The following is a 25,615-nucleotide window of genomic DNA, read 5'->3' as shown; positions in this document are numbered from 1 at the left end:
ATCTCAGCTCCACTGTGTATGCAGCGCTCCAGGTGGCAGCTGGTGTTCGAAGCACCAGGTCATCTATCCTCGCTCAGAGCAGGAGAACATGACATGGTTAAAATGCCAGTGGTGGGCACCATCATCTATGCTAGCTCTCCTACAGTAAAGTGGAGCTGAGACAGTGGGGAATCACAACAACTATCCTAGTACAGACAGGACCCAGAGAGGTTAACCTGTGATTTTTCCCAGGCTCCCATAGACAAGAATGGGAACAAACTCCTGATTCTCAATTTGATCAATATGAAATTAAGTGGTGTTGGGGGGGGGGGGTAGGGAGGGGTTAGTACTGCCAGCCTTAGAAGAGGCCGGTGAGAAACTTTACAGTATGAATTGAGTATGTGATCTGGGTGGTCCGCTTCATGGTAACCTCTTGGATACAGTTGTGAGAAAACCCCACTGTGCCCAATCCTGCTTTGGTCTCTGCTAATCAGTGTCCCTGTGCATTGACTGTTCTGCCTGCCATAATAAATCAGGCAGAAATTGAAAAGTGGGGGAAATAGAAACCAAAGAGGTAATTCAATTTATAACAAGGTTGTTCCCTGTTTGGTTTGGTCACACTATACAGCCATGTAGAAGTCCCAGATCAACACACAGCTTTAGAATCTCAGGGTCTGGGGCCAGCAATAGCTGGACAGAAGCCAGGGCAGGCAATGCTGACAACTCCTGCACGAGGAAGCAGGGAACAGTTCCACAGAGAAAGATACTGTAGAGCTTCCATTCAGTTAAAGATATCGCCATGCGTGAGTGGAGGAGGATGGTGAGTCTGGGATACAGAGGGAATGAATAGGGCTGTACAGACACTATTCAACATCACCACAGAGATCATGAGGATGAAGGTACCTTTGTGAAATAACAGCAAGTGTAGAGGCAAGGAGGAAAGAATCACTGGAGGCTAGAGACAGCTCAGAGTGGGTGGCAAGGGGATTGCTCAGACAGAGACAGTTTGGTAAAGGCTGCATTGGTGTACCACATGCAAAGTAGAGAAGGCAATTTCTTCACTGCCTACCCTGAGATGCCTCAACGGAATAATGTGTCTAGAAACTTTGAGAAATGCCCCCTATGATAATATTACATAATTCCTGAGCTCAGCTGACAAAGCTAAGTCGATTGGGCAATACAGCTGGCTCCGAGACTGATTTTCACACCTTTCTTCTGCAAATGTATAACCATTAGAGATGAGCTCCAGCAGCAACATTTGAATCTGGACTTTGAAAGCTCTACATTTCAAAGGTATTCAGATCAGGAGTTTGGTTTAGTCCATTTAAAGAGAGAATCCATTTGCAAAATTTAGATCTGGCTCCAAGTTTACATTTTTAAAACCGCCAACATTCAGGGGTGCTCAAATCTGGACATGCTCATTGCTACATTACTATTATTTCAACACCAAGAAGAGTGCTAGGAACGTTACAGAACAAATAGAAAGACATGGTCTACACCCCAAGGAGTTTACACCCTAAGGCCCTGATCCTGCAATCGGATCTGCTAGGGCAGAAAGGTGGGCTCTGCTCCACCCAGGTCGGGGATGGGGGAAGAGGGGTCTGTGAGAGTAGATCTGAGGGTGGGATCAGGAGCTAGTGTTAATGATGTGACAAGCAGGGAAGGGATGGGGTGGGGAAGGATAAGGATTCCAGTAAGAGGATCACATGGTGATTTAGGGTAGATGTTTGCATATCTTGAGGCTACAATTTAAAGTAGTTTATTAATAATAATACTATTATTATCATCATTATGCTTATTATTTGGCTCACTTCTTGGGGGTGTATAACACTCCTTGTATGAGGTGACATGTATGTACAAGCACTGTGCATAGGGCTGGAGTTTCTGGACCATGCCCATGAAATACACGAAAGCTTATGCTCTAATAAATTTGTTAGTCTCTAAGGTGCCACAAGTACTCCTGTTCTTTCTGCCTTAAAAATGGCATTGCAACAACCTTCCCTCTCTAGCTCAGCCCCTCGGCGCTGGTCTGTAAACACCCACTAAGCGCAGCTCCTGCTTTGTCTCCCTCTCAACCTGCCTGGTGTATAAGGGAGAACTTGGCAATGGCCGGGCTAGTACCGTGGCGTCTGCTCCCAGCCCCCCTGCAGCGCGCCCACGTGGGAGACTCGCCGCCAAAGAAGAACGAGCGGAGCCCGGCCCAAAGGACAGTGGCTGCGTTCTGAGCCCGCCCCTTTAGGGGCGCGGCCTGGGAGAGCCCCGCCCCTCCCAGAAAGCCTGGCATAGGAGTGTGGACTGGGGGCGTGGGGAGAGAAGTTTTTAAATCGCTGCTGCCGCTGAGCTGCGGGCGGACTGGAGCAGTCGCTGCAGAGAGAGCGAGGCCAGAAGGCCAGGCATAGCCCCAGCCGGTGACACCTGCCAGGGATTAGCGAGGCAGCTGATCTGGAAGTCACCAGGAGCGGCATTGGCAGAGTCGCTTCAGCCCAGCTGTGTGCAGAGCCGAGTAAGGGGCTGGTAAGATGCTGAAGAGCTGCGGAAGGAAACTGCTCTTGTTCCTGGTCGGGTGCATGTTCACCTGCCTCTTGGTCCTGATGGCGGATCAGCAGAAGCGGCAGGTGGAGGACCTGGGAGGAGAAGGGGGCAGGCGAGCTTTGCAGAGCTTGGCGAGCCCGGGCGAGCCGAAGGGCCTGCCCCGCCAGCCGCAGCTGCAGGAGGGCGAGCCCGGCTTGGCCCCCCGAGAAGTGAAGAGCTTCACCGATTACTTCAGCAAGCTGAGCCGGGGCAGGCGGGAGGCGCAGGACGCCGGCAGCCTGGCCCCGCGCCGGGAGGGGACCCCGAGGCCGGCCCTGGAGGACATCACCGCCCAGGATGTCTTCATCGCGGTGAAGACCACCAAGAAGTTCCACAAGGCCAGGCTGGAGCTGCTGCTGGACACCTGGATCTCCCGGAACAGAGACTTGGTGAGCGGCGGGGCCGGGGCCAGTGGGGCGGGGTGGGGGTTTGCAGCCTGCCTGCGGCCGGGGCTTGCTCTCCAGCCTTCGGGAGCAGCAGGGAGCCGTGCCAGGCCGCGCTGGGAAGCACTAATGATCCGGCTAGTGCCTGCACGCCCAAGCGCCTCCAAGCAGAGCCTCCCGCCCTTGGCCCGGGGAAGGGAAATTGAGGCACATTCCAGCAATGCCCCACCCTCCTCTCCCTCCATTGCTATTGATCTCTATTGACAAACCTGGAGGGGGGGGGGCTTTGGGAGGATCATCTCTTCTCCACCCCCCACCCCCCCCCCGCCTGGGCTGCCAGGGAGTTAACGTGAAGCAGAAGTTTCACCTCTTTTCAGCAGGGGCTCTCTGCTTCCCCCAGCTGGAGGATTCAGGTGCATCCTGATGGATTCAGTGTCCCTGCACAGCTGACCGGCACAATCGGCTCTGAAACGCGTTCCTACCTTGGGCCTGGGCCCGACACCCACCGGAGCCTTTGGGTTAAAGTGCCTCTGAAGCGTGGCCGCTCTGGTCTCTCAGCAGCAGGGATCCTTAACGAGACCCTGTGTTCAGTGCTCAGGTGCCTGTTTATTCCTCCCCCTCTCGCTGCCTCTGCCCGCCACCCCCAGGAGACTGGGGATGAGGAGCATGAAATGCAATTTGTGTCGCTGGCCTGGACTTGTCAGATGTAAAACAGGGGCTGAAGTCCAGAGCTCTTTAGCATAAAGAAAAGGGGAGGGGACTGAGAGTTCTCAGGGTTGTTTAGAGACTGCTGGGGGGGGGGGGAACCCCGCAAGCATCAAACCCCTTTTCTTCGCCCGGAGCAGCCATGTCTAGGCTGTCAGCTCACTAGTTAAAGAAGGAATTAAGCAGCATTTTCAGAGACGTGTCACTTGCATTGAAAGCCTGTTCACAAGGATATCTCAGCAACTCCTGCATGGCGGGGAAGTAGCATTTCTGTTTCAGAGGGCACCATCTGGCCCATATCTCAATATAGAGCCTAAGCAGTAATAACAACACCTTATCGCACCTTTTCACCAGTGGATCTCAAAGCACTTTACCAGGGTGACTAACATTATCCCAGTTTTGCAGGTAGGGAAAGTAACACACAAAGTTGCAATAGCAGAGCCAGGAATAGAACCCAGCATCTGTAGACTGTTGCACCTTGGCTCTGATGCCTAAGGAGATGTCTTTCCTCTTGTGGTATCCTCTCAGAAGCCAGGCGTGTACTTAGATACTTCAGTGCGAGGCCAAGTCTGAATTACAACGACATTTGCAGGGTAGATTTCTGGTACCCAGATACTGCAGCGGTGGGTGTGCTCAAAATGCACAGACAGAGGGAGAGACCAGCTGACCCCAGGTTCTGGGGCTGAGAGCGCTATGGAAGACAGTCCGTTTGGGTGGGAATTTTGGTAACCAGAAATACTGTGGGATTTCGTAGAGTTTAAGGCCAGAAGAGACCATTATTAGTCATCTAGTCTGGCCACCAGTACATACTTTGGCTGAGAGAATTCACCACCACCCTGATCTGTTCTCCCTCTCCCCCCAAGCCTCCTGTATTCGTGACCAATTGTCTCACACTCTCCACCAGTGTCTTATCCATTATTCTAGTACTTTATTAAAAAAAAAAAAGTAAATCCACTTGTTTCCTTAGGAAACTTGCTTTTGCCATTTGCTCTCCTTATTCCGGAATTATTTTGATCATCAAACAGCTTCACAAGCAGATTATGCCTGTTCTTAACTGAATGAGACTTTCCCATTTTCTCTCCCCAATTCATCCCCTTCCATCTTCACCCATTTCCTTACGGGCTCTCTCTGGGCCTGCCATGCGGTGAGGTGGGCTCATGTTTCTCACTCAGGAATAATTTGCAGCAGACTTACGGCATCACTTCCATTGGACACTTCAGTCACACATTGCTGGTGACAAGCTGTAAGGTCACTGTGAGTGCCGCTGGCTTCTATGGGAGTGGACCTGCTCCTTTACTCCGGAGATCTCAAAGGCCTGGCAGTGGCTCTGCCGTTTCTCCCTGCCATGGTTAGTTAGTGGAAACTCTTAGCTGCTCTTTTATGTTCTGCAGCCTCTGAGAAGGGGGGTGGGCTGGAGGTGGATAAATGCCCGGAGCACCTACAGATGATCCTGGGAATGGCTGTTCTCTTTTTCTCATGGACTCTGGCTTTCTTCTGGGTTTTTGTTTTGTTTCGTTTGTCCGTTTGGATTCCCAGAGTCCTGAGTCTCAGCTCTCACGCTGTCCCCCTGGGCAAGCTAACAAAGCCTCTTTTCTCCCAAGCGCAGAGAAAAGGCTTCACAGCCTCTTGTGTGGTGCTTTCCATGGGAACCAGGGAGCTGGAGCTTGCAGTGTCCAGGTCAGGTTGCCTAGAGATGAGGGCCAGGAAGCCAGGGGGGCTGCAGCTCAGAGAGGTGCCCAACTGACAAGCTGCTGAGTGATGCTCTTGTACAGCACTTGAGGGACAAGCCTTGGGGAGAGAGAGAGAGAGTTGAAGTTACTGAAAACTCCTGCAGGAGGAAGGACGGCGAGCTGGCGAGGGGATGGTGGGAATGTGTCCCAGTCTTTCCTCACTGGCCTAGCTGCTGTAACCAGGAAACTGACCCTCCATCTCAACGGGCCTGACAGCTTTTGTTGCCCCTTCCAGAGAGGCCGCAGGGAAGCGAATCTGTCTCTTGCCTGCACAGTTTCCTCTCCTACCAAGAAGCCCTGTAACAGCAACTTTGGGGCACCCTGGCTTCCCCAACCGTTAGTTCCTCTTTTGCTTTCGCTTACGGTCTATCTGTGCACCTTAGAGTGTAGTGTGCGGAGGGGGCTAGAGGTGTGGGTGGTATAGTGGTGAGTTCCTGCCCTTGGGCTCTGCACTTTTGCTGGAAGCTTCTCCTTGGGAGAGAGCTGGCTGAAGCTCAGTGCTTCATACGAACAATGCTCTGGATTAGTAAAGGGGGGTTTTCGGCTGAGGAGTTGCCTGTGCTAAAAGTATGGCTCTCAGTCTGAGTCAGGCCTCCCTTCTCTGGGTCCTGGAGCAGCTCTCTCTTTTGTTTTGCCAACAGCCTCTCAGCGTTCATGCTATTCTGCACCCTGGCTGCAGGGCAGGAGTGGAAATTCTTAGGGACTCGCCCAGAATCCCCTTTGGCTAATAAACACATCTAGTTCTGCCAAAGCAAAGAACAACCCTCCCTGTCCGTCCATCCGTCCCCCCTTTCCCCTTCTGAATCAAAATCTGAACCTTCCTCTTTGTAATTACACCCAGGGCCATGTCTGGTTTTAAATGAACGGCTAAAGGGTTAAGTAAAATAGGGGAGAAGGGGTTAAATCTGCCAGGTGGTTCCAGTTTGAAGAGATGATAGGAAGGGGGAATTGCTATTGTGTTGTCTTCTTGGATACTCTTTGTTCAATATACAATAGCCTCAGTTTCCTGTGTTCTGTCTGATCCAAGATATTGCAATGATCTCACGTGGTAGGGGACCCCCCCCCTTCCTCCTTTTATCTGAGCAGTGGATAGGCCTTGGCTTCACCCCTGCCCCCCAATCCTGCACCTAGTCCCCTGCTTCAAATGAGCTAGCCCAGACAGGCTGTTTTTTGGAGAGAGGTTGTTCCTCCCCGCCAGCATCTTTTAAAGAGAGTTTGCAGCTGTGGCTGACTCAGCACTTGAATACTTTACATGCAGCAGAGTGGTCTGGGGAGTGTTTGCACTAAAAAAAAAAAAAGCCCCAACATTGTGAAAAAATCATAAATGCAAGTTCATCCAGCCCCCCCCCTCCAGAATTCCGGCTGAGGAGTTGCAGTGACAGGACTGCACAAGGACCACGCTTCTTGTACAGGGCCCCGAGTGAATGTTCTCCAAGCAGCTTGGTGGGCTTGCTCCCAGGAGATGCATGGAAGAGCAACGTGATTAACTCTGTTGCAAGGATATTCTCATTTCCCGAAGTCTGGCAGATAATTGCAGGTCCTGATACCTATTCCAGCTAGTTTACTCGAGAGGAATGTGTTTACCTTCCAGAGAGCACAGGCAGTTCCCAAATTTTCCTAGCACCTTGGCCAGAATCCCTGTCCTCGGGGGTAACGGCCTGCTGGGATTTGCTGTGTGCTGACATGCTCCCAATGGGCCTTATGCATCCATGTGTACACAGCAAGTATAGCTCTGTGTCCTGTTTACACTCCAAACACAGGTGTGGGCTCTGTCCAACCCAGCAGGTGGAACGGGGCTGTTGGAGCTACGCCAAGCCAGTTCTGGCCACTCCACTGCAGCTCCCGTCCAGAGGGGAGTGACAGCTCCCTGGGTTAAGTGCACAGCTCCTCTGGGCAGGTTAAAGACAAACACATATGGGGCCTGAATTTGCTAAGCCCCCTGCAACACCAGCTGATGTCTACAGGAGCTGTAGATGCTCATTCCTGCTCAGGCTCAGGCCCGTATGAAAGCAGATCTCCCAGGCAGGGGTGTATTCTATGGGTTGTTTTAAATGGAGGGCAGGGTTATCCTTGGACACCCGATGATCTGGGGGTGTGGAATGCTCTTAATTGCATGCCCCAAGCAATGAGGTATTTCTACTCAGACTTCAATAAAAGCACTTGAAATATAAGTCTGCGAAAGACACGTGTGGAGCGTGAGCTGGGGGGAGAGAGGGGTGGGTCCCTAATTGCACAAGGAGATCATTGTTCAAAGGGGGATTATTAAAAATAATAGCATTTTAAATTACAGAGAGGAGGACTCTTCCTGTTACTGAAAAGCGAAGGGGCGAGAGCGAGCTCCGCTCCTGTTTGGGAATGCCTTCTAACCTCAGGATTCACGTGCTCCTGTCCGTTAAAAGGATCATGTTCTGAGATTAGGGGTCTCTGTGCCAGCCACAGCCCCCGCAGCAGGGGGAAGTCACAGCTCAGACAGCTAGGCAAGAAAGGGGCCTGGACCATCAAACTAATCATTGAAATGAGCTGGTAACTTTCTCCCCAACTGCCTTTTTTTTGTTTAGTTTTGTACTTGCTGTTTGGCCCATCAGGGCTTGAGCTGTGTTTGTTTGCAGTAAACATGTGCTGCAAGGGGACAAAAGCCAGGCAGGAACCTGTTCCAGCTGCTAATTCTCTCCTCCTTCCTCCCCTGAGTAGTGACTTTTCCAGCTGGAGGATACAGCAATGAACTGGAACCATCCAGCCAAACCTGCTGCAATCCTCCCAGTGCCAATTTCAAAATGACACCGTTGCCACCTGTCAGATCAGCCAATGCGCACAGGTGTCCCCCCCCCCCCCCCCCGAAACATCCTAGGGCCAGGAAGGGCTGTCTCCTTTTAGGTACGGTCCTCCAGGTTAAAGTCATTGCATTCTTTCTTGCAGGAGAGCATGGTGCTTTAGACACATAACACTGGCAAGCCCCTGCTCCAAGGACTGTATAACCCCAGCCTGGGCCCTAGAAGCTGTATACACCTGAGCTCTCCTTGGGTTCAATGGGAGCTGACGGTGCTCGGCCCCTTACAAGATCAGGCCAAGCGTCACACATGATGAAGGGGAAATGACACCAGTACCGGGAAAGGGAAGGGTGAGATTTATGCAATGGATGGTCATGAGGTCCTTTGTGCAACATGCATCATCACGTTGGTTCCTGTTTTCAATGCAATTGATGCAGGAGAGGGTCAGCAGTAAGACACAGACGTTTGTCTCCTGAGAGTGTGTCATCCCTGTAGGTATTTCTGGTCCATTTTAAGATGCAATAAAATTGAGACTCGGTCTTGGGCAAAGGCCAAGAGAAGAGATGGTCGGGACCAATTTCCCCTGGTTGCTAGGTGGGTGGAGTAGGAGCCTTATGGCTGGATCCTGCCATCCACGCTGTTGTTCGTCACCAAGTAAGATCAGCCAGGGAGCTGTGAGTAACTGCAAGGGCTGAGCTAGGATTTCACTGCAAATAAGGGGAAGTGAGTCACTAAGAAAAGAGAAATGGAGGAAAAACCTTTCCCCCTCTGTGACAGTCTGGACTGGCAGTCTCTCCTTCCCCCATGCAGGGAGCTGGGCCAGGCTGGGCAGGACATGCTGTGCAGCAGCAGAACAGATAGAGCACCCTGTGCTGGGAGCTGAGTTCCTCTAGCGAATCCCTGCGGTACAGAACAAGGGGGGGAGGCGCACGCCAGTGGCCTGGTGTCTCTCTCCAAGCCCCGTTATGCAGCAGTTTAAGGAACCTGGCGGGGTAAAGTGCATTGTCCCGGCCTTATTCTTTGGTGGCCGCTATTGTTGGAGAAGGATTTGGCATCCTGTGTTTCTTTAAATTGCAGCTTTTAGAACAATGAGGCTTCCTGTGTGTCCCGAGTCAGGGTCCCTGGCCAGACAATGCAGCCACTGAGCAAGCGGAGACAAAGCCCTTTCTTTTACCAATTTAAGGGGACTTAAGTGTGGGGGAGAAAAGAGCCATGTAACTCCTTGCTCTCCTAAAGCAGAAGCAGCTATAACCAATGCCCAGAGAGAGCCTCTGAATGAGTGGGGAAGCGAGAGTGTTCACAGAGCACCTCTGCCCGCTTACAGCAGGCTGGCCTGTGCTTTGGTCCTCCAGACATTTATGGAACTGAATCCTAGATCTAGGGAGGTGCAACTCACGATTGAGCTGAGGCCTACAGGGACTGAGTCACCTCCCATTTATACCACTGTCAATCAGGAGCAACTTTGCTCAGGTCCAGCATCTTGCACTGAAGTCAGGGGAGTTACACTGGGGGGGAGAAGGGAATCTGGCTCAGAGATGAGAGATGCACTGTGTGCGTACGTGTGCACAGGCTAATCCGTGCATCTACTAATCCTCGCACCTTACGGCTTACACAGAAAATCAACCATCTCCCCACCTATCACCAAAGATTTCCTTGCAGATGCTGTAGTGAGCTCCCTCTGGCTGGGACACTGTGGCTTTTACACAATGCACTGCTGCTGTGTATTTGCTGGGATCCCCACGAAGGCTCTTCAAGTGTTAAATGAGGCTGCTCAACGAACAAAGACCATGTTGGGAGGCACTGTCCTGGCTTTTCATTGTATCCATCTCCTAGCAGCTTCAAAATACGTGTTGGGGGTCTCAAGTCGTCAGTGGGAATGTGCAAAGTTCTGTTGTGGTGGTTTAGCAAGAGAGCTTCAGCTGTGCATATGCCCTGGCTCTCTTCCTGTGAGGGTGACCTGAGCATCACAGCTGGAGATTCAGGTATCTGGGACGTGCAGAGAGAGACTAGAAAAGCTTTTAATCTAAGCGAGCAGTTGAGTGTTGTGGGCATGGTGCTACCTATGCCCAGCCTCCACCCCCGGAGCCCCAGTCTCCTTCCAATGAAGAGCCCAGCAGCCACAAGGAGCCAGAGGATCTAAATTGAAGGGGAGAGTGTTAAGGATGGGGCGCTGCATCCATTGAATATCTAACCACATAGCAGATCTGAGACTATAACTGCCTTAAAGAGGGGACTCTCCAGGCCCAAGGAGGATGAAGTGTGCTGCTGAGAGGCAGCGAATCCCCTGGCTTTGTTGTAATCCTGGCAGCAAACACACACATGCACCCATCCCCCTTTCTTTTCCACTTTTCCTCTCTTCTGGTCTATTTCCTCCCTTCCATTCTCCCCAGACATCTTTCCTCCCAGCTGACCTGCCTATAGAGCCCTGTGTCCTATAGTGGATCCTGGAAACCTGCCCGGGAGGGGGGGGAGGTCACAGGAACGGGAGATCTCATCTACAAGAAATGTAGACAAGCTAATTAAAAAAAAAAGAGAGAGAGAGGCTGTCATTGTTTTGGTTTTAATTGAACCTTCTGGCTGGGTTCCTGCTTTGCGGAGAGCGGAGATGCAGGAAGGGGGTGGGAGGCGGTGAACCTGCAAAGGCGAGATAGTCCCTCCGAGGTATCACGTAGGGCTGGGTGCAGGCTCTACCCTTCCTGCCCAGGCAGCAGGGAGACAGGCGGGCAGGCTGACTTTCCGGAGTTTCCTTCCAAGGGGCCGTGCAGTTCCCTGCCTGCCAGGAGGAATGGCAGAGTGCTTCTCTGAGAGGCCAGGAGACAGTTATATTGTCTCCTGTGTGTGAGAGGGGCGGCATCATCAGAATAACAACTCTCAATGCTGGCTAATAATAAACAAATGTCCACTTTGGTCTATTTATAGCAGCTGAGCTGGAGGATTAGTTTGGGGGTTATTTTCGGAGCAGGCAAAGACAGTTGCTGGAGTCAGTGTTCCTGATCTAATCAAGCAAACATTTTCCTCTGTATTAAATCCCCAGTGGGCATATCCTGCAAGGGTTCTGGTGTCCCGCCCCCGTCTGCTGGCCCCCTTTGACACATTCCAAAGAGATTGATTAAATGGATACTGGGCGGAGGGGAAGGCAAGTGCCGGGGGGAGGGTGCACACCTTTGGCAGTCACCGTGACTGAGACCAAACAAACTCATCTCAGAATGCAGGCGCAGCCACAGGCCTTGCCCCTCCTCGGGGTGGGGGCTTTATAGACTCCCTCAATCAGGAGAAGGCCCCAGCGTGTCTCTCTTGCCTGCCCTTTCCCTCCATGCCCCCAAGGCCAGGTGAGCGATGGCCTTTGTGCCAGGTCATACTGTCCCGTTCCCCAGCCCCGAACCTAGCATGGGCCATACCACCACTAGTGCCGCATCCTGCTCCTGACACCGACAGCGAGGTGATGCGTATGCCCTGCCCTCCATGACGCTCCCTCCAACTTACTGCCCCATGCCTGTTAGCCCATGTTATGAGAAGGGACATTCCTCCATGGCCCCTGTAACTGAGCAGCTAATGCTGTGAACCCTGAGAGTTGAGCCTCCTTATTTTGCTTTGCGTAACAAACTCTTCTTAGGCGTTGTAACACCATCTAGCCCTTTGTTTGAGGTTCCCCCCCATGCGGGATCCCCTTTCTCAGGGAAGGAGCAGAGCCCATGTGCACTCTTGCGCCCCCCCCCCCCCCCCCCCCCCCCCCCCCCCCCCGGTCTCAGGTGCTGTCTGTCCGAGCCATCTTGTGCCTTTCCTGGATGCATTGGCACATATGCAATTGCTTGATGGCTACACGTCTCATTGGCAGTTTGGCTTTCACGCCTCAGATCAGCTCTATTCTCTTGTACCAAAAAGGCCACTTGCAACCACCCCCCCAGAGCCCAGCCCCCCATTCCATTCAGGAGCCCTGTAATGTCTGCTCTTCCCAGCCCCTTCCCTGCCCAGGGGACCTGAGCAAACAAACTTGGCTTCCCCTCCCTCTCCCCCGAGTTAACCAGCCCAGCTGTATGCTAATGGGGGAGCAAACACATTGCTGCTTAACTCTCCTGGACTGAGTAAAGTCAGGCAGACGCATTCAAGCTATTGTCCCCCACTTCTAGAACAAAAAAAGCCCACTGCGGGGCCGGACTGACTGATGGGTGGCGACGAATTTCCAGTTCACTTGTAATTCATCATTCCCAGGCCTCTGCCCCCCCCCCACTCCAATTTCTCTTTGTCTTTCTTCCTTTGCGCTTTTGTGCGTGTCTGGTTTTTACAGCGCTTGGCAGCTGGTTGTGGTTTCTTCTCTCTCTCTCTCTCTCTGGCTTTGTTTGCTACACGCTGATTGATTGAGATTGCTTTCTCACCCCTCCCTCCCCCTATATTGCCTCCCTCCTCCCCATTCCCCCCCCCCCAAAGTCCAGGGTAAACCAGTAAGATGGTCCCCTGGAGCCAGCCAACATACGCTGAGAATTAGCTATGTAAATAAGGGAGTGCAGCCAGGCAGGTGGCTCAGGTAATTGGGGGGGGGGTGTGTGTGGAGTTTGCCGTTGGGCACCAGGCCAAGCGGCAGTTGAAGGCGATTCAGTTACCTGGGAAGCTGGCTGAGTGCAGGGGTGGAGGTGCGCCCCGCTCTGCACACACGAGCACACAGACAGGTGCAGGGAGCTGCATTGTTCAAGGCTGCCATCCCGGCCCCAGCACGCTGGGCGAAGCCGGGCTCGTGCCAGAGCGGAGCAGCTGCTGCCACCTGACCTCCAGCTCAATAAACAAAGGCTATGAGACGGGCCGTGGAGGCCGCAGAAGGGGGGGAGGTGCTAGCTCAGGGTGCCGGGACAGAGCCAAGTGGGCGCATGCTGTTGACACAGGTGTGGGATGAAGCCAGCAGGCTGCTTCCGCACACCATGGGCAAGCAGTGCAAACACACCTGCTTATAGCCATGCAGAAGCCGGTGCACACACTGTTTAGCAGAGCCAGGTGGGCTGAGCAGGGCAAGTCTTTGGAAGGACTCAGTTCCACGCGTGAACCTCAGGGCCTGAGCCAGCACTGAAGTCAGTGACAGAACCCCACTGGTTTCAATGGGAGCAAGAGTGGCTCCTTAGCATGCTGTCTCGCTAAGTGAGGCCACAGCTCAGCTGCATCTCATTACATGTGACTGTAGGTCCCTCCACTCAGCCCCACATTCCTCTCCACCCCACATCTATCTGGTGCAATCCCACTGCCTGGGACTGGTGCTTATTCACAGCATATGCTGTAGCTTAACAGCAAGATCATGGAAAACTCAATACAATTAAAGAAACTAAGGCCACTGCCTTGCAAGCGGCTGCCTCCGCTGCGTTCTTAGGTTGTGCCCCTTGCCCTGTGGCTTTGTGCTGCAGGCCCATGTTGTTACACACTTGGGCCCTGGCAGTGAAATGACGTTCCAGAGATCTGGGCAGACACACACAGTGAAACCCAAGTAACTGTGACTGCAGCTCAAACTGGGGGGGCAGCACCTCCACCGCAGAGGAGGTTGGGAAGCGGGCGGTGCAGACACTGTTTCCATTTTCTCTCCCCTGTGGGAAGGGAAGCTTTAACCCTTTGCTTCCCTGTCAGGCCTTCTGTGCTGTTTATTTTTTTTACGGGGGGTGGGCAGAGATGGGGATTAAAATGAGGACACTTGGCTCCCTGCAGAGGAAGGCGCAGCGGGTGTGCATCTCACCCAGCTACTTTTAAGGGGAAACACCTGCTTTCAGGGTGAAACCTTAGGCACCTTTCCCTCTTGTCAGGGAGGAGTTTGCTGTGTGTATTTCAGTGAGATCCTTCAAATCCTACCGTTTTCCAAAATTTCCTTCAGTCCAGCGATCCCAGCTCACAGCCCTGGTGCCCACCCTCTTCCCCACTTCCAATGAGTGTATTGATTGTTATTCCTAGCTCTATGATGGGCTGTGATCAATATGTTCATTAGGCTGAGATTTTTAACCCAATAGCTTCCTTAAAGAGAAGCAGAGACGGGCTGGAGCCACAGAGCTGGCCTCCAAATTGCCTCCAAGTTCAGGGGTGCTTGGATCTAGGGTTAAGGTTTGGGCCTTAAGAAGAAATGTGTGACAAGCACCCACTCCCCCTGACCCCTTGATTGGTATTGAATGGTTTAGCCTCTACTGCAGCTAAGACAGAACCATTACAAAAAGCTTGATCAACACCCCCTTCCACCAGGCCTTGATAGGGCTGAAGTCACTTTCTGTCCTTTCCTACCCCGCAGTTAGGGTGGTTGGGCAATAGCCATGGTCAGTAGCAGACCCTTTTCCTCCCGCAGCACCTGCTGCCTGGAAATCTTTGGAAAATGGAATGCAGCAGAAGTCAATTCCCCCAGGGGAAAGGCACAAAGCCGCAGGCCCGTGTTATGTCAATTCTAATGACGTGTTATCGTCTCTTTCAGACCTTCATCTTCACCGATGGGGAGGATGAGGAACTGAAGAAACGCACAGGTGAGTCAACCAATCCCATTCTGGTCTCCTTTCTGGCTGGCGCGAGCCTGGTAGAAGTTTAGGCACCTCAGTGGGCTCTTTGAATCCAGCAGTAAGCGCAAGATGCACACGTCATTGCTCTCTGAGGCTGGACTAGTTCAGCCTCCCAGGTTACTTCCCTCCCTCCCACTCCATGATTTCAGGGACGAGGGGACTAAACCATCTGGGGGGTGGGATGGGGGGAGCTTTAGGTGGTAGAAAACTTTTCTTAAATAGTTAAAAGGGGCCAACTTTTGCACTTGGGCTGGAATTTTCAGAGGCGCCCACAGCTGGCACCAGATTTTCGAAACAGCATTTAGGCGCAAAACAGGCAACCAGATTTTCAAGCCAGCTGAGCAGTTTGGGCGCTGACCTGTTCTGAAAAAGCTGGCCCTGTGTGTCACAAAGGGAGCTGGTGGGTGCTGGGCACTTGTGGCTGTCTGGGCCTCTGTTACGTCAGTGTGACACCACTGAAATCATTGGCCGTCCCCTTTACTAATTCACAGCACCCCGACTGTGCCCTTTGGCCTGGTCTTACTCCAAGCCGGGACTCAGGAGGTGGCTTTCAAGGCCGGGGCAGAAATTGAATGCGGTGGTGGCTTTCAAGGCCGGGGCAGAAATTGAATGCGGTGGTGGCGCCCCCTTGAGGATCTCAGGGGGAGGAGAACGCTGCTCTGAGAACGAGGCGGTTTGTTACAGTGGTGGCCTCTGGGGAAGATACCCAGCTGAGATTCCCCTGTCAGAGATAATGGAGGTCACAAATGATGCTGCCACCGTCCCTTCCCCCACCTGCCCTTGGTAAAGCGGTCAGTGCAGCCATCTGCCCTACAGCGGTTTGATCCTGTGTCTCCCTTCTGAGGCAGGGGAGAGCAACAAGGTGCCTTTCTAGGGATTTTTCCCATCAGAGCGCTGTGATTAACTGGAACCCAAGTAGCTTTCCACAGAGGGCGGGAAAGGGACTTACTCAGTGAGTGTTTATTCAGCAGCCCCTCCCCTCGAGTCTGGGGCAGGCCCTCCCTATTCTTCTGATGTAAATGATTCCCTTTCAGGCCCTGAATCAATTCCCTTTGAGATGGCCCAGCAAATAACAGGTGGCCGGTGCTGGGAAAATGCAGGATGAATAGGCCAGGATTCTGGCTAACAGACCCCAGTAGAGGATCCAGTTCACAGGCTCCACCCGCCCCCTTTCTGGGGGCTGAGTGCACAGCCCTGCAATGCAGGGATGTGGTGGCCCAATGTGTGCTTAGCACGGGTAGTGCTGAGATAGGGCCGATATCTCACACCGCCTTGGAAACAATTCCCTGGGGACTCCAGGCTTTTCCCCCGAGGACGCTCTCTGCTGTATACTTTAGACAGGGGCCGTGCCAAGCCTTTTATAAGGATATGCAGTCCCGGTACAGAACACTGCAGTGTCTTGGACTAGGCCTGTGAAATACGGCCGTATTCTTTTCATTAGGATCCGAGATTGCTGGCCTTAGCCATGCTGTAGGTTAGGGGGGTCTTGGCCTTTCTGGGCCAGCGGCAGAGAGGCTAAGAGGATTGTCGGCATCTTTCTGGCCTGTCTTCGTTCTGCCCCACCCTTCCCTTTTATGTGCGAGGAAAGTAGCTGCCCCTGCTGCTGTCTGTGAACCCTGCACTCAGTGAGGGGGCTGTTCCCTGCCACCTCTGCTTCCTGGGCCGCCTTGGGTGGTGGACAAGCAGTTTCGTTCGTTCAAGCAGATTGATTGTGTTTTTGGCGCGCGCGAGAGAGAGAGACTCATCGGACTGACTGTCCCTTTTCTCTCCCCCACCCTCTTCCCACCACAGCCAATGTCATCAACACCAACTGTTCCGCTGCCCACAGCCGCCAGGCTTTGTCTTGCAAGATGGCCGTGGAATACGACAAGTTCATCGAGTCCGGGAGAAAGTAAGAAGGAAATTAATGTCCAGAGAAAGACAGCGAGCGAGAGAGAGAGTGCGTGTGGGGTGTGTCCGTATGCATGCCAGTTTGTACACACGTGAGACTGCATGTGTGGCCAGGTGAAAGTGCTGGGAATGCGGGGGAGGACTCAAGCTGCAGAGCCTTCTGGTGACCAGCTACAATGTGGCTGCCTGATTCTTTCCGTTTCCACGGACAGGCCTTGCCCCAGAAGGGGCTAGTGACTGGTGCAGGGGGTTAGGAGTGGGTTCTGCTTGCGTGGCCTTGATTAAATCACTCAGACTCTCTGCACCTCATTTTCCCTGTGCCGAATGGGGATAACAGCTATCTACTGTTGTAAAGCAATCTGCTGGAAGGAGCTCTGGGAGTGCTGAGTATTACCGGACTAACTGGGTTGCTTCTGTTGCTCCAGGTGGTTTTGCCATGTGGATGATGATAACTATGTGAATGTCCGGACCCTGGTGAAGTTGCTGTCTGGCTACCCCCACACACAGGACATCTACATCGGCAAACCTAGTCTGGACCGACCCATTCAAGCCACAGAGAGGATCAGTGAGAACAAGATGGTAAGAGAGTAGGACAGTGGGTTTACTAGGGCTAACAGGAGGCAAAAGTCCAGCGGCCAACTGAGCCCAAAGAGGGGGGTTTCCAGCTTTCACTGAGCTGGTGATATGTTGAAAAATGTCATCGTTTCGGAATGGAGATGGACTTTAACAGGGACCCACTCCTCAGCACCAGGCTTGGCTGTGCCTCCTGTGTGGGGATGGAGGTTTGGGTCAGTTTAACCCACCCAGGAGCAGTCGAGACAATTGGGAGAATTCTCTTTGTGTTGCCTAAATTAGTAAGAAGTCCACGAGGAGGCAGGGAAAAGGACTGGTTTTAAGCCTCGCTGTTTTCCTTCTGTCTTTTTCGCAGCATCCTGTTCATTTCTGGTTTGCCACTGGGGGAGCAGGTTTCTGTATTAGTCGCGGGCTGGCGCTGAAGATGAGCCCGTGGGCGAGGTAAGGGGATCAGCACTTGGCACTGATGTTTCATAAGACTTCTAGAAAATCCTGGATTACCTCTGTGCAGGTCAGGATGGAGGAGGATACAGGAGATCAAAGATCAATGAAATTCAACTGCATCCTGAAGTCCAAATCTTTGTGGACTTGGTTGATTCCATCCCAATATCTAGTGGTCTGAAGTCCACATCATCCGGCTGGGTGCTCAGAAGAGACCCACAAAGAAGCTAGGAGGGAGACTAAATTGCTCTAGTCCTAAAGACATTTCTCTCTGTAAGCCAGGGTTGAGGTCATTTGACAGGGCAGAGAGGCTGAATTCCTCCTACCCCCGCCCCATCAGGAGGTAGGGCGTGTCTCCAACTCCGGGTTGGGACCCATTGGCGCAGCGTTGAGGATAGTTAACTCGGTGCAGATGAACTCACATGCTCCCTTCTGTCTCCTACAGTGGGGGTCATTTCATGAGCACAGCAGAGAAGATCCGCCTGCCAGATGACTGCACCATCGGGTACATCATAGAGTCTGTGCTAGGAGTGAAGCTTATCCGGAGTAATCTCTTCCACTCCCACCTGGAGAACCTCCACCAGGTGCCCAAGACAGAAATTCACAAACAGGTAAACCTGGCTGCATCCAAGAAGCACTTTAGAGTTAGTGCAGAGGCCAGGGAAGGGCCACATAGTCAGATCCTAGAGCCCTGGCAATGATCACAGGTAGAACAGGGGAGCGGGGTTATTTCTGTTCTCACCTGTTCCTGCATGAGCACAGAACCAGTATAGCTGTGTGCAATGAGCAGTAGGCCTCTTACCCCAGTGCACGATGGGCCAGGAAGGCCAGGAACTTAAGAAATTACTCTTGAGAACCTGGGTTTGAACCCATAATGACACCACCTCAGCAGGAAGGAGGCTCCAAACCCCCGGGAGGGGGCATGGTTATCTCTGCTAGAGCTCTCCTTTGGGGTTTTCTCTAGTGCTGTAAATGAGACAGCGACCTCGCTACTGTACCTCATCACAGTGTCTGAGTGCCTTGCAATCTTTCATGTATTTGCCCTCCTACCATGCCTGTGAGGCAGGGCAAGGCTGTTGTCCGCATTGTACGGATAGGGCCCAGAGACACGCAGTGACTTGCCCGAGGTCACATAGGAAGTCTGTGGCAGAGCACGATCTGGAACCCAGGTCTCCAAGGTCCCAGCTAGTGCCCTAATCACTGGACCATGCTGCCCCTCTGTCAAGAGCAGCGTCTTGCCCTAGCAACACCTTCACCTTTGTGCTCTCCAGGTGACGCTGAGCTATGGCATGTTTGAAAACAAGAGGAATTCCATCCACATGAAGGGAGCTTTCTCCGCTGATGAGGATCCATCCAGGTGAGCTGCGTCTTCCTCAGACCCCCACATTCGTGTGCAACCAGACGTGTTCCTCCTTTTACCCCCATACAACGAGGAAGCCTGGGCTTTAAAGGCAGGCAAAGAGCAGTTGAAATGACCCTCAGGCAATCAGGAGGTGGGACTGCAGCACTTGTAGACGTACCTGGGCTAGCTGTAAGCTGCCTGTGTAAGGTCCTGGGTCCATACTCACATGGCCACCACCCATGCTGGTGCAGCTTCATTGCGATTGTTACTCAAGCTAGCTTTGCTCTAGTTCGGGTTTGTCTACACGTGCTGCAGTCCCACTTCTGAGCTGCAATATAGACAGACCCTCAAAGAACTGGCCTTCCCACGGCTGCTGCATGCAGCTCTGGGAAAGAGGTGTAAGTGTTGTGAGCAGGTCTTGACTCGGGTGCTGATCGCTGGTTTTTCCTTCTCTTGCAGGTTCCGCTCCATTCACTGCTTGCTGTACCCAGACACGCCATGGTGCCCCCTGAATGTGGTGTACTAGGAGACGCATGTCCCCGTCAACCTCGTCCCAAGTTTCCCTGGTATCCGAAGGGCTTGTGGGACCTGTATGTGTGCATGTGATTTCCCTGCTGCGAGGCGAATGGTTATTATTGCTGTGCTAATGCACAGTGTGTGTGGTTTATAGGCTGCTGTGCGGCCCCTCATCTCCCCTACAGGTGGGGAGAGCAGATTTTTGGGGTGCTGTCTGCCTCCTCCTCTGACAGGCCGGGGGTACGTGGGAAAGGCTAGGCCCTGAGCACTTACCCGTGTGGCCCAGGGGCCAGGCTGGCTTGTGAAGGGTAAGTGTCCTGAACACCAGCCTGCGTGGATCTCCATGTTGCTTTGCAGTGTTTGCAATTCTCATAGAATGTATGTGGAATACGTGTGTGCCCTGGGCCGGCTCTTTACTGCCACGGCTTTCTTTTTCTGCTGGAATTTTTCTCTCTATCCCATTCTGCCCAACCCTCACTCCCTTCTCTTCCTGCTTCCCATAAACCCAACCTGCTTTAGTCCACTACCTACCCACCCCATTCACTTTCTCCCCCAACCCTTCATCCTTCAGCTCCGGATACTGTTTCAGATGAAGGTTCATTGATAATAGTTGTGGTGGGAGGGGGGGTTAATTCCACCCCTCTGCTCCCCTTTCTTGCCTCCCTCCAATGCTGGCTGTATTTTGGGGGGAGCAGGGGAAGTTTGCTGGCTCCAGGGGCAGTTCTCTGGACACATTGGAGCTGAGTCCAGGAAATGCCCTGGAGGAATTTTGTACTTTGTGGTGTTTAGAGCTGGACTCTCCGAATCCCAGCTCACTGCAGCACTGAAGGGAGACAGGCTGGGGGAAGAGGAGCAAGGAGAGGGGTTGGTGGTGGAAGCCGAGAATCAATGTTAACTCTGTTCACTGGAGTTCCCTATGCCTCGCTGAAATATTTTCAGTACTATAAAGCTATGCAGTATTTATATAGGATAATTTAAAGACATTTATAAAGGGGATGGGGGGGGGTTGCAAAGAGATGCATACATGCTGTGTCCATGTTTATGCTATATTTATATGGAGACATAACGTCTCCCTTCAGTGCAAAGTCTCTGCCCACTTACCCTTGCCTCTGAAGCATCTTCGCGGAGGGGAAAAAGTGCTACACATGTTTTATCCCTAACACTAGTGTCTATCAGGGCCAATTAACGTATGTAGAATGCACTGTCTATACCAATGAATACTTCAGGTTCAGTGGAGCGAAAACATTCAGGCTGGGTCTGTCCGGGGGCATTAGGTGCTCAGGCAGAGGATGAATAAAGAGTATTGGGAGGATTGCCATTAAGGGTCCGATGCGGGTGTCCCACTGGTGCAATTCCACTGGCTACAATGGAGTTAGTCCCGTCGCTATTGTGAGATCAGCATTAGGCCCTGAACGCATCAGTCTTTGCCACAGCTATTGGTCCCATTCACCACTGAGCTTGAGGGGAGGAGAGAAGTTGGGCAAGCAGCTGTCAAGCAACACCCCTTTCTCCCAAGCACCATTTCTGGGCTGGCCCAGTAGCTAGGGGCCTGTTGGAGACTCAAGATAGATGCTGGATCATGGTTGCTAGCCCTAGCCTGCTGAACGCAATGGGAGTTAGAAGCTTGAATCCCTGTGAGGATCTGGGCCTTAGTGCTGTGGAAGCTCTATACTAAGGGCTGGTCTACACTACGGGGGTGGGATCGATCTAAGATAGGCAACTTCAGCTACGCTATTCGTGTAGCTGAAGTCGTATCTTAGTTCGACTTACCTGGCCATCCTCATGGCGGCAAGTCGACCGCCGCGGCTCCCCCGTCGACTCCGCTTACTCCTCCTGCCGAGGTGGAGTATGGGCGTCGATTTGGGGATCGATTTATCGCATCCCCGATAGATCGATTACTATCCGGCGGGTAGTGTAGACGTGGCCTTAGCATCTGGGAAAAGGAGCGCATTGCACTGCTCAACAGTGCCCCCTCTGGTCAATGGAGGATCAGCAGCTGAAGGGAGACAACTGTAGTTCGCTGCATAACCTGCTCCAGTGGACAGACGCTCCTGGCTTGTGCAAATCCCCTGCTCCTGCACTAACATTGACCTAAGCCTTCCTCACTCAGTGGGTGAGGGCTAATTGTTCTCTGCATGGATAAGTGGGCAAAGGCAGAACTGTATGTTTCCAATGAGAGGCTGAGTGAAAATGGCCCATAATGGGTGCGTCTGTAAATATCTTATTGCAACAGTAATTTTTTTTTACTGTGCTGTTTTTTTTGTTAATTGAGAATGATCTAGGGTTGAAATTTTTTTATACATTTTCTGTGGATCGGAAAAAAAAAAACCTTCTGAGAATCTGTTTGAAAATGAAATTGAAATGTCTTCTAACGATCACTTACCTTAATTTATGTGTTCCAGTATCTGGAACGTCACTCTCTGCTTTTCATAACTAGTATGTGTTTAAAAGAAATAGATTGGAAAAGAAATGACACGTGTTCTCAGGGAATTACACCTGATAGTTACCATGGAAACCCTGTGGTAGCCATCATTCTTTGCTTTCAATAAAGCAGCTTATTTGCTGATCACTGGCACATGGTTATTGTCTCTAGTTTGAACTGCATCCTGAGTATTTGGCATCACTCCCGTACAAAGACGTACCTGCATAAATGTCCTCAAGGATGGCTAGGGCTGAAGGTTTTGCAGCCCATACCCCTCCGACACAATAGACCAACAACAAACTCCCAACAAGGCTGTTCTGTGAACATGCCCCACAGGCTGCAGTAGCTAACCTGAGCCAGCGTCGCATTCTCTCCACCCCGGACCTACGTCCAACTCTCAAGAAGAGGCTTGTCTAATGGAGCCTTCTTCCAAAAGCCTGCACCTGCAGTGACTGCAAAAAATACAGGGAGATTCCTATGCCGCCAAACTCCCATCATCACTCGGGGGGCAGGTTTGCTTGTCCCATTTCCCCACGAGTGACAGGCTGTCCAGCCAGTCCTGTTTCAGCATACAGCCCTCTCTTCTCTCATGCCTGTGGAGAACTTGGTTGTGGTGTGAAGGAGTAGGACCACACCAGCTGAACTGTAGCTCCTCCAAACTGCAGGGGATAGGATACTGCACCATGTTCAGAGCTGAGGCTGGATTCCAGCGCCTCAGAAAGGGGAAGGAAGGCTGTTCTCAAAAAGTGTCTGTGGGGAGCTGGCAAGGGGAAGAGGGGGGTTGGTTTACTTGTAAGGAAGCAGTGGTATGGGATCCTGCATGCCATACTTTGCACGGGGGCTGTGCAAACTCTAGTGCTAGTCTTACATTTAAGAGCCTCAAAACTAGGCCAGTCCGCAGGGGTGTGCATAGGAATTTGTTTGACTGCCTTTGTGGGGGCATATTCTGTGGCCCCAGGGCCACGAAACTCTCTCTGCTCCCTGCCTGCCATGGCCCTGGGGTCGGAGGAGTACTGTGCCCCCATGGCCCTGTTTTCCTCCTCCCCGCACCTCCATGCACGTTCCTGCCGGGCTGTGTACCACCGGCAAGCAGGCACAGCCCTACACCCTTTTTTGGTAGGGGGCTGCTAACCCCTGGTACTTCACCCTAATGAATAAGGATAGGCGGAAAGCTCCTACTCTCTGGGAACACGCACTTGGACTCACCAATAACCCCAGAGCCCACACCACGTTGGCCAACAACCCTCTGTTTAAAAAAGCTCTCTAGAGCTTCTGAGCTGTAGTGTCGTCCCCCCCCCCCCCCCCCCCCCCCCAGCGTGGTTCCATCTCACACACATCCCAGTAGTAAGAAACAATCATTTGTTAACCCTGAGCCCAGAGTGAAACTTCACCACGCCCGCCCTGCCCCCAAACCCCAGACGGGCTTGTGATGCGCGCGTCAAACTTTTCATCTGACACAGTCAATTCCCCGTCGTTAAGCAGCACACTTCACAGTTTCACTTGAATTTCTTGCGTATCCTGGGGTGTATTTTTAACCTGCAAACCGAACAGGAAGTTAGCATGTGTCAAAGCAAAAAAAAAAAACCAAACAAACAAACAAAAAAAGCACTCTGGCGACTGGTGCTGGGTGTGCTTTGGCACTTGCTTTCTGCGCCCGCTCCTCCGTTATCGCACGTCCCACCATCCTGCCTTCCGAGCAATGAGTCACCCAGCACCAACTGCAAGCGGGCACAGCACTACCCACCCACAGGGAGAGAAAAAAGGTCAAGTGAAACAGACTTCAGAAGCACTATTGGAACATGAATCACATTTGAGAGCGTCAAAATGATCCCCCAGGGCGGGTGCAGCAAGATCTTCCTCAGCCGTTTGCTAGTGCCAGGCTCCGGAAAGGCCCATGTCATCCTTGGGAAATGATACCAGGCTACATTTGCCTGCGTATTTTCCTATGGCTCGCTTTGTTGTGGTTTCATCAGGGCTCAACACATAACAGTGGCCCAGACTCTGCTGGGAAACTAAAGTGCAGTAGCTCACGCGAAAAGCTTGCACTACCTCAGTGACCTAAATCAGTATTGATGTGGCTGGCGGCGCCGTCAGCAGTGAGGTTTGGGCATTTGCCATCTGAAGAAATTTTTTCATTGGCTGGGGGCGGGAAATACAGACTTTGGAATCAATCTTGCTAGCCAGATTCAACAGCCCGGCGTACCAGCTGCTCAGCTCAGGGGTACATCCTGCAGGAGCTACATTGCACGCCCACCAAAACCTGCTTAGGTGTAAATGTCAATCAGGTAGAAATAGCAAGCAGAAGAGCAAGACTAAGCAATTCAATATGCTTTAAAACGTCCGGCGGATCCTGCCAGTGTGATTTAGACAGGCCACACTCACTGTGCCAGTCATTAACTCAACTCGGTGTGGTCTGTATTCAAGGTCTGGCACACCTCTCTGGGCCTCTTTCTTTTCTCCATGCTGCTGCTATTACAAATCGTGTCTCCATCAGTGTACGTGGGGCAGAGGTGGCGCCTCTCCAGGGCTGGGTTTAAGGCTTCAAGAAGTGTGTGCAGTAAGACTAGACTCAGTTGTGAAATGTTGCATCTTGCGGCCCCCCCTAAGTGGCTGGTTTAGACAGGCCTCAGGTCTGCAGTCTCCCCGGGCGTGTCCCTGTGTAACTGCTTGGGCGCAGCAAAAGGCTCTCAGATTGAGCCCATGAACGTCCCCCTCCCCCCCCCCCAATTAGGGAGCTAGCAGTTGCATAAAGGGTCTTGAGATCTACCTGCAGCGCCCAGTCACGGACCAGAGACGCCTACGCAGCGCAGCGCCAGTCTCCTTGCCCAGTGAAGTTGGGGGGGGGGGGGGAGAGTGTGTGTGTGTGTGTGTCCCCGTCCCCCACGCAGCAGCCATGCTGGTTTGCAGGGATTAGCGTGCAGTATGCGCCTTCATCGTGAAATGCCACGGGGGGGACACGACAAAAAGACGTGATGTAGGCTTTGCATCACCCCTGTGTTGAAGGTTTATTTGGCGCGCAGTCAGAAAATAAGGCAAAGCAACTCCCACTGGTACCTGGCATGGTGCATCAAGCCAGTTACAAAGCAGAGTCCTTTCATCTTAGTCCCTTGGCAGGGTAAAGCGTCACAGGGCATAATGCAGTGTGAAAAGGCTGGCAAAAGCAGGATGGGCGCAAGCACTAAAGGAGGGGGGGAGCAGAGCTTTAAAAATGCAGCAAAATCCCTTAGCAAGCCACCCTTCTCCGAACACACACGTCTTCACCCTATACCTGCACATTCACAGCTGCACAATGAACACACACGTTCATATGTTCACACAGACATGCTATTCATGCACAGCCATGAAAATCTGTTCCGTTTTCTGACTAGGCCTATGTTCCTAAGCTTCTGCCCCAGGCTGTCTGCATGCATACAGACAAAAGCCTGCAGTTTTAAAATACTTCACTTGTGTGTCTGCCCCAAGCACTTTCATCTGGTCCCCTGTTCTCTTCTGCAGGACATCCTGTTTACGCTAGCTGGCTCAACGGAGCCAGAAAGATTTTGGTTCTGATAACGTGTACCTTTTGGACACATGCATGTGTTTGGGGTGGGTGGCTGGGAACTTGGCTAAAAAAGTCTCCATTCTGTCGGCACTCCTGCTATTAGGGCACTGCTGTGGTCAATCGACTATATGGCGCTATAACCGCAGTAGGACTTCCTCATTCACTCTGTGGCTGAGCTCAGACTGAGCGCATTGGGGAACTTAGAATGGGCTTTACTGAGGGTCGTGGGTAGCCGGTGACTCAGCAGT

At 52.4% G+C, this 25,615-nt stretch overlaps 1 protein-coding gene across 1 annotated transcript; it reads left to right on the top strand.

Moving 5' to 3' along the window:
- Positions 1-2,337: 2,337 nt before the first annotated feature.
- Positions 2,338-21,110, top strand: LFNG (LFNG O-fucosylpeptide 3-beta-N-acetylglucosaminyltransferase). The gene is made up of 8 exons (XM_024214050.2): positions 2,338-2,939; positions 14,561-14,609; positions 16,434-16,533; positions 16,958-17,111; positions 17,461-17,546; positions 17,992-18,157; positions 18,818-18,903; positions 19,348-21,110. Exons 1-8 carry the CDS (start codon positions 2,499-2,501, stop codon positions 19,412-19,414), a joined length of 1,149 nt encoding a protein of 382 aa, XP_024069818.1. The 5' UTR covers positions 2,338-2,498; the 3' UTR covers positions 19,415-21,110.
- The last annotated feature ends 4,505 nt before the right edge of the window (positions 21,111-25,615 follow it).

This window comes from Terrapene carolina, unplaced genomic scaffold (assembly GCF_002925995.2).
Source record: "Terrapene carolina triunguis isolate 2854851 unplaced genomic scaffold, T_m_triunguis-2.0 Scaffold93, whole genome shotgun sequence".
NCBI classification, from domain to species: Eukaryota; Metazoa; Chordata; order Testudines; family Emydidae; genus Terrapene; species Terrapene triunguis.
The sequence above is the reverse complement of the archived record's forward strand: the minus strand, read 5'-3'. Positions and strand labels throughout refer to the sequence as shown.

Excerpts from the sequence above, each read along its gene's own strand:
- LFNG (XM_024214050.2), top strand. The coding sequence starts at position 2,499 with ATGCTGAAGAGCTGCGGAAGGAAACTGCTCTTGTTCCTGGTCGGGTGC. Across the intron at positions 16,534-16,957 it reads TTCATCGAGTCCGGGAGAAA|GTGGTTTTGCCATGTGGATG; the intron begins GTAAGAAGGAAA and ends CTGTTGCTCCAG. Across the intron at positions 18,904-19,347 it reads GCTGATGAGGATCCATCCAG|GTTCCGCTCCATTCACTGCT; the intron begins GTGAGCTGCGTC and ends CTTCTCTTGCAG.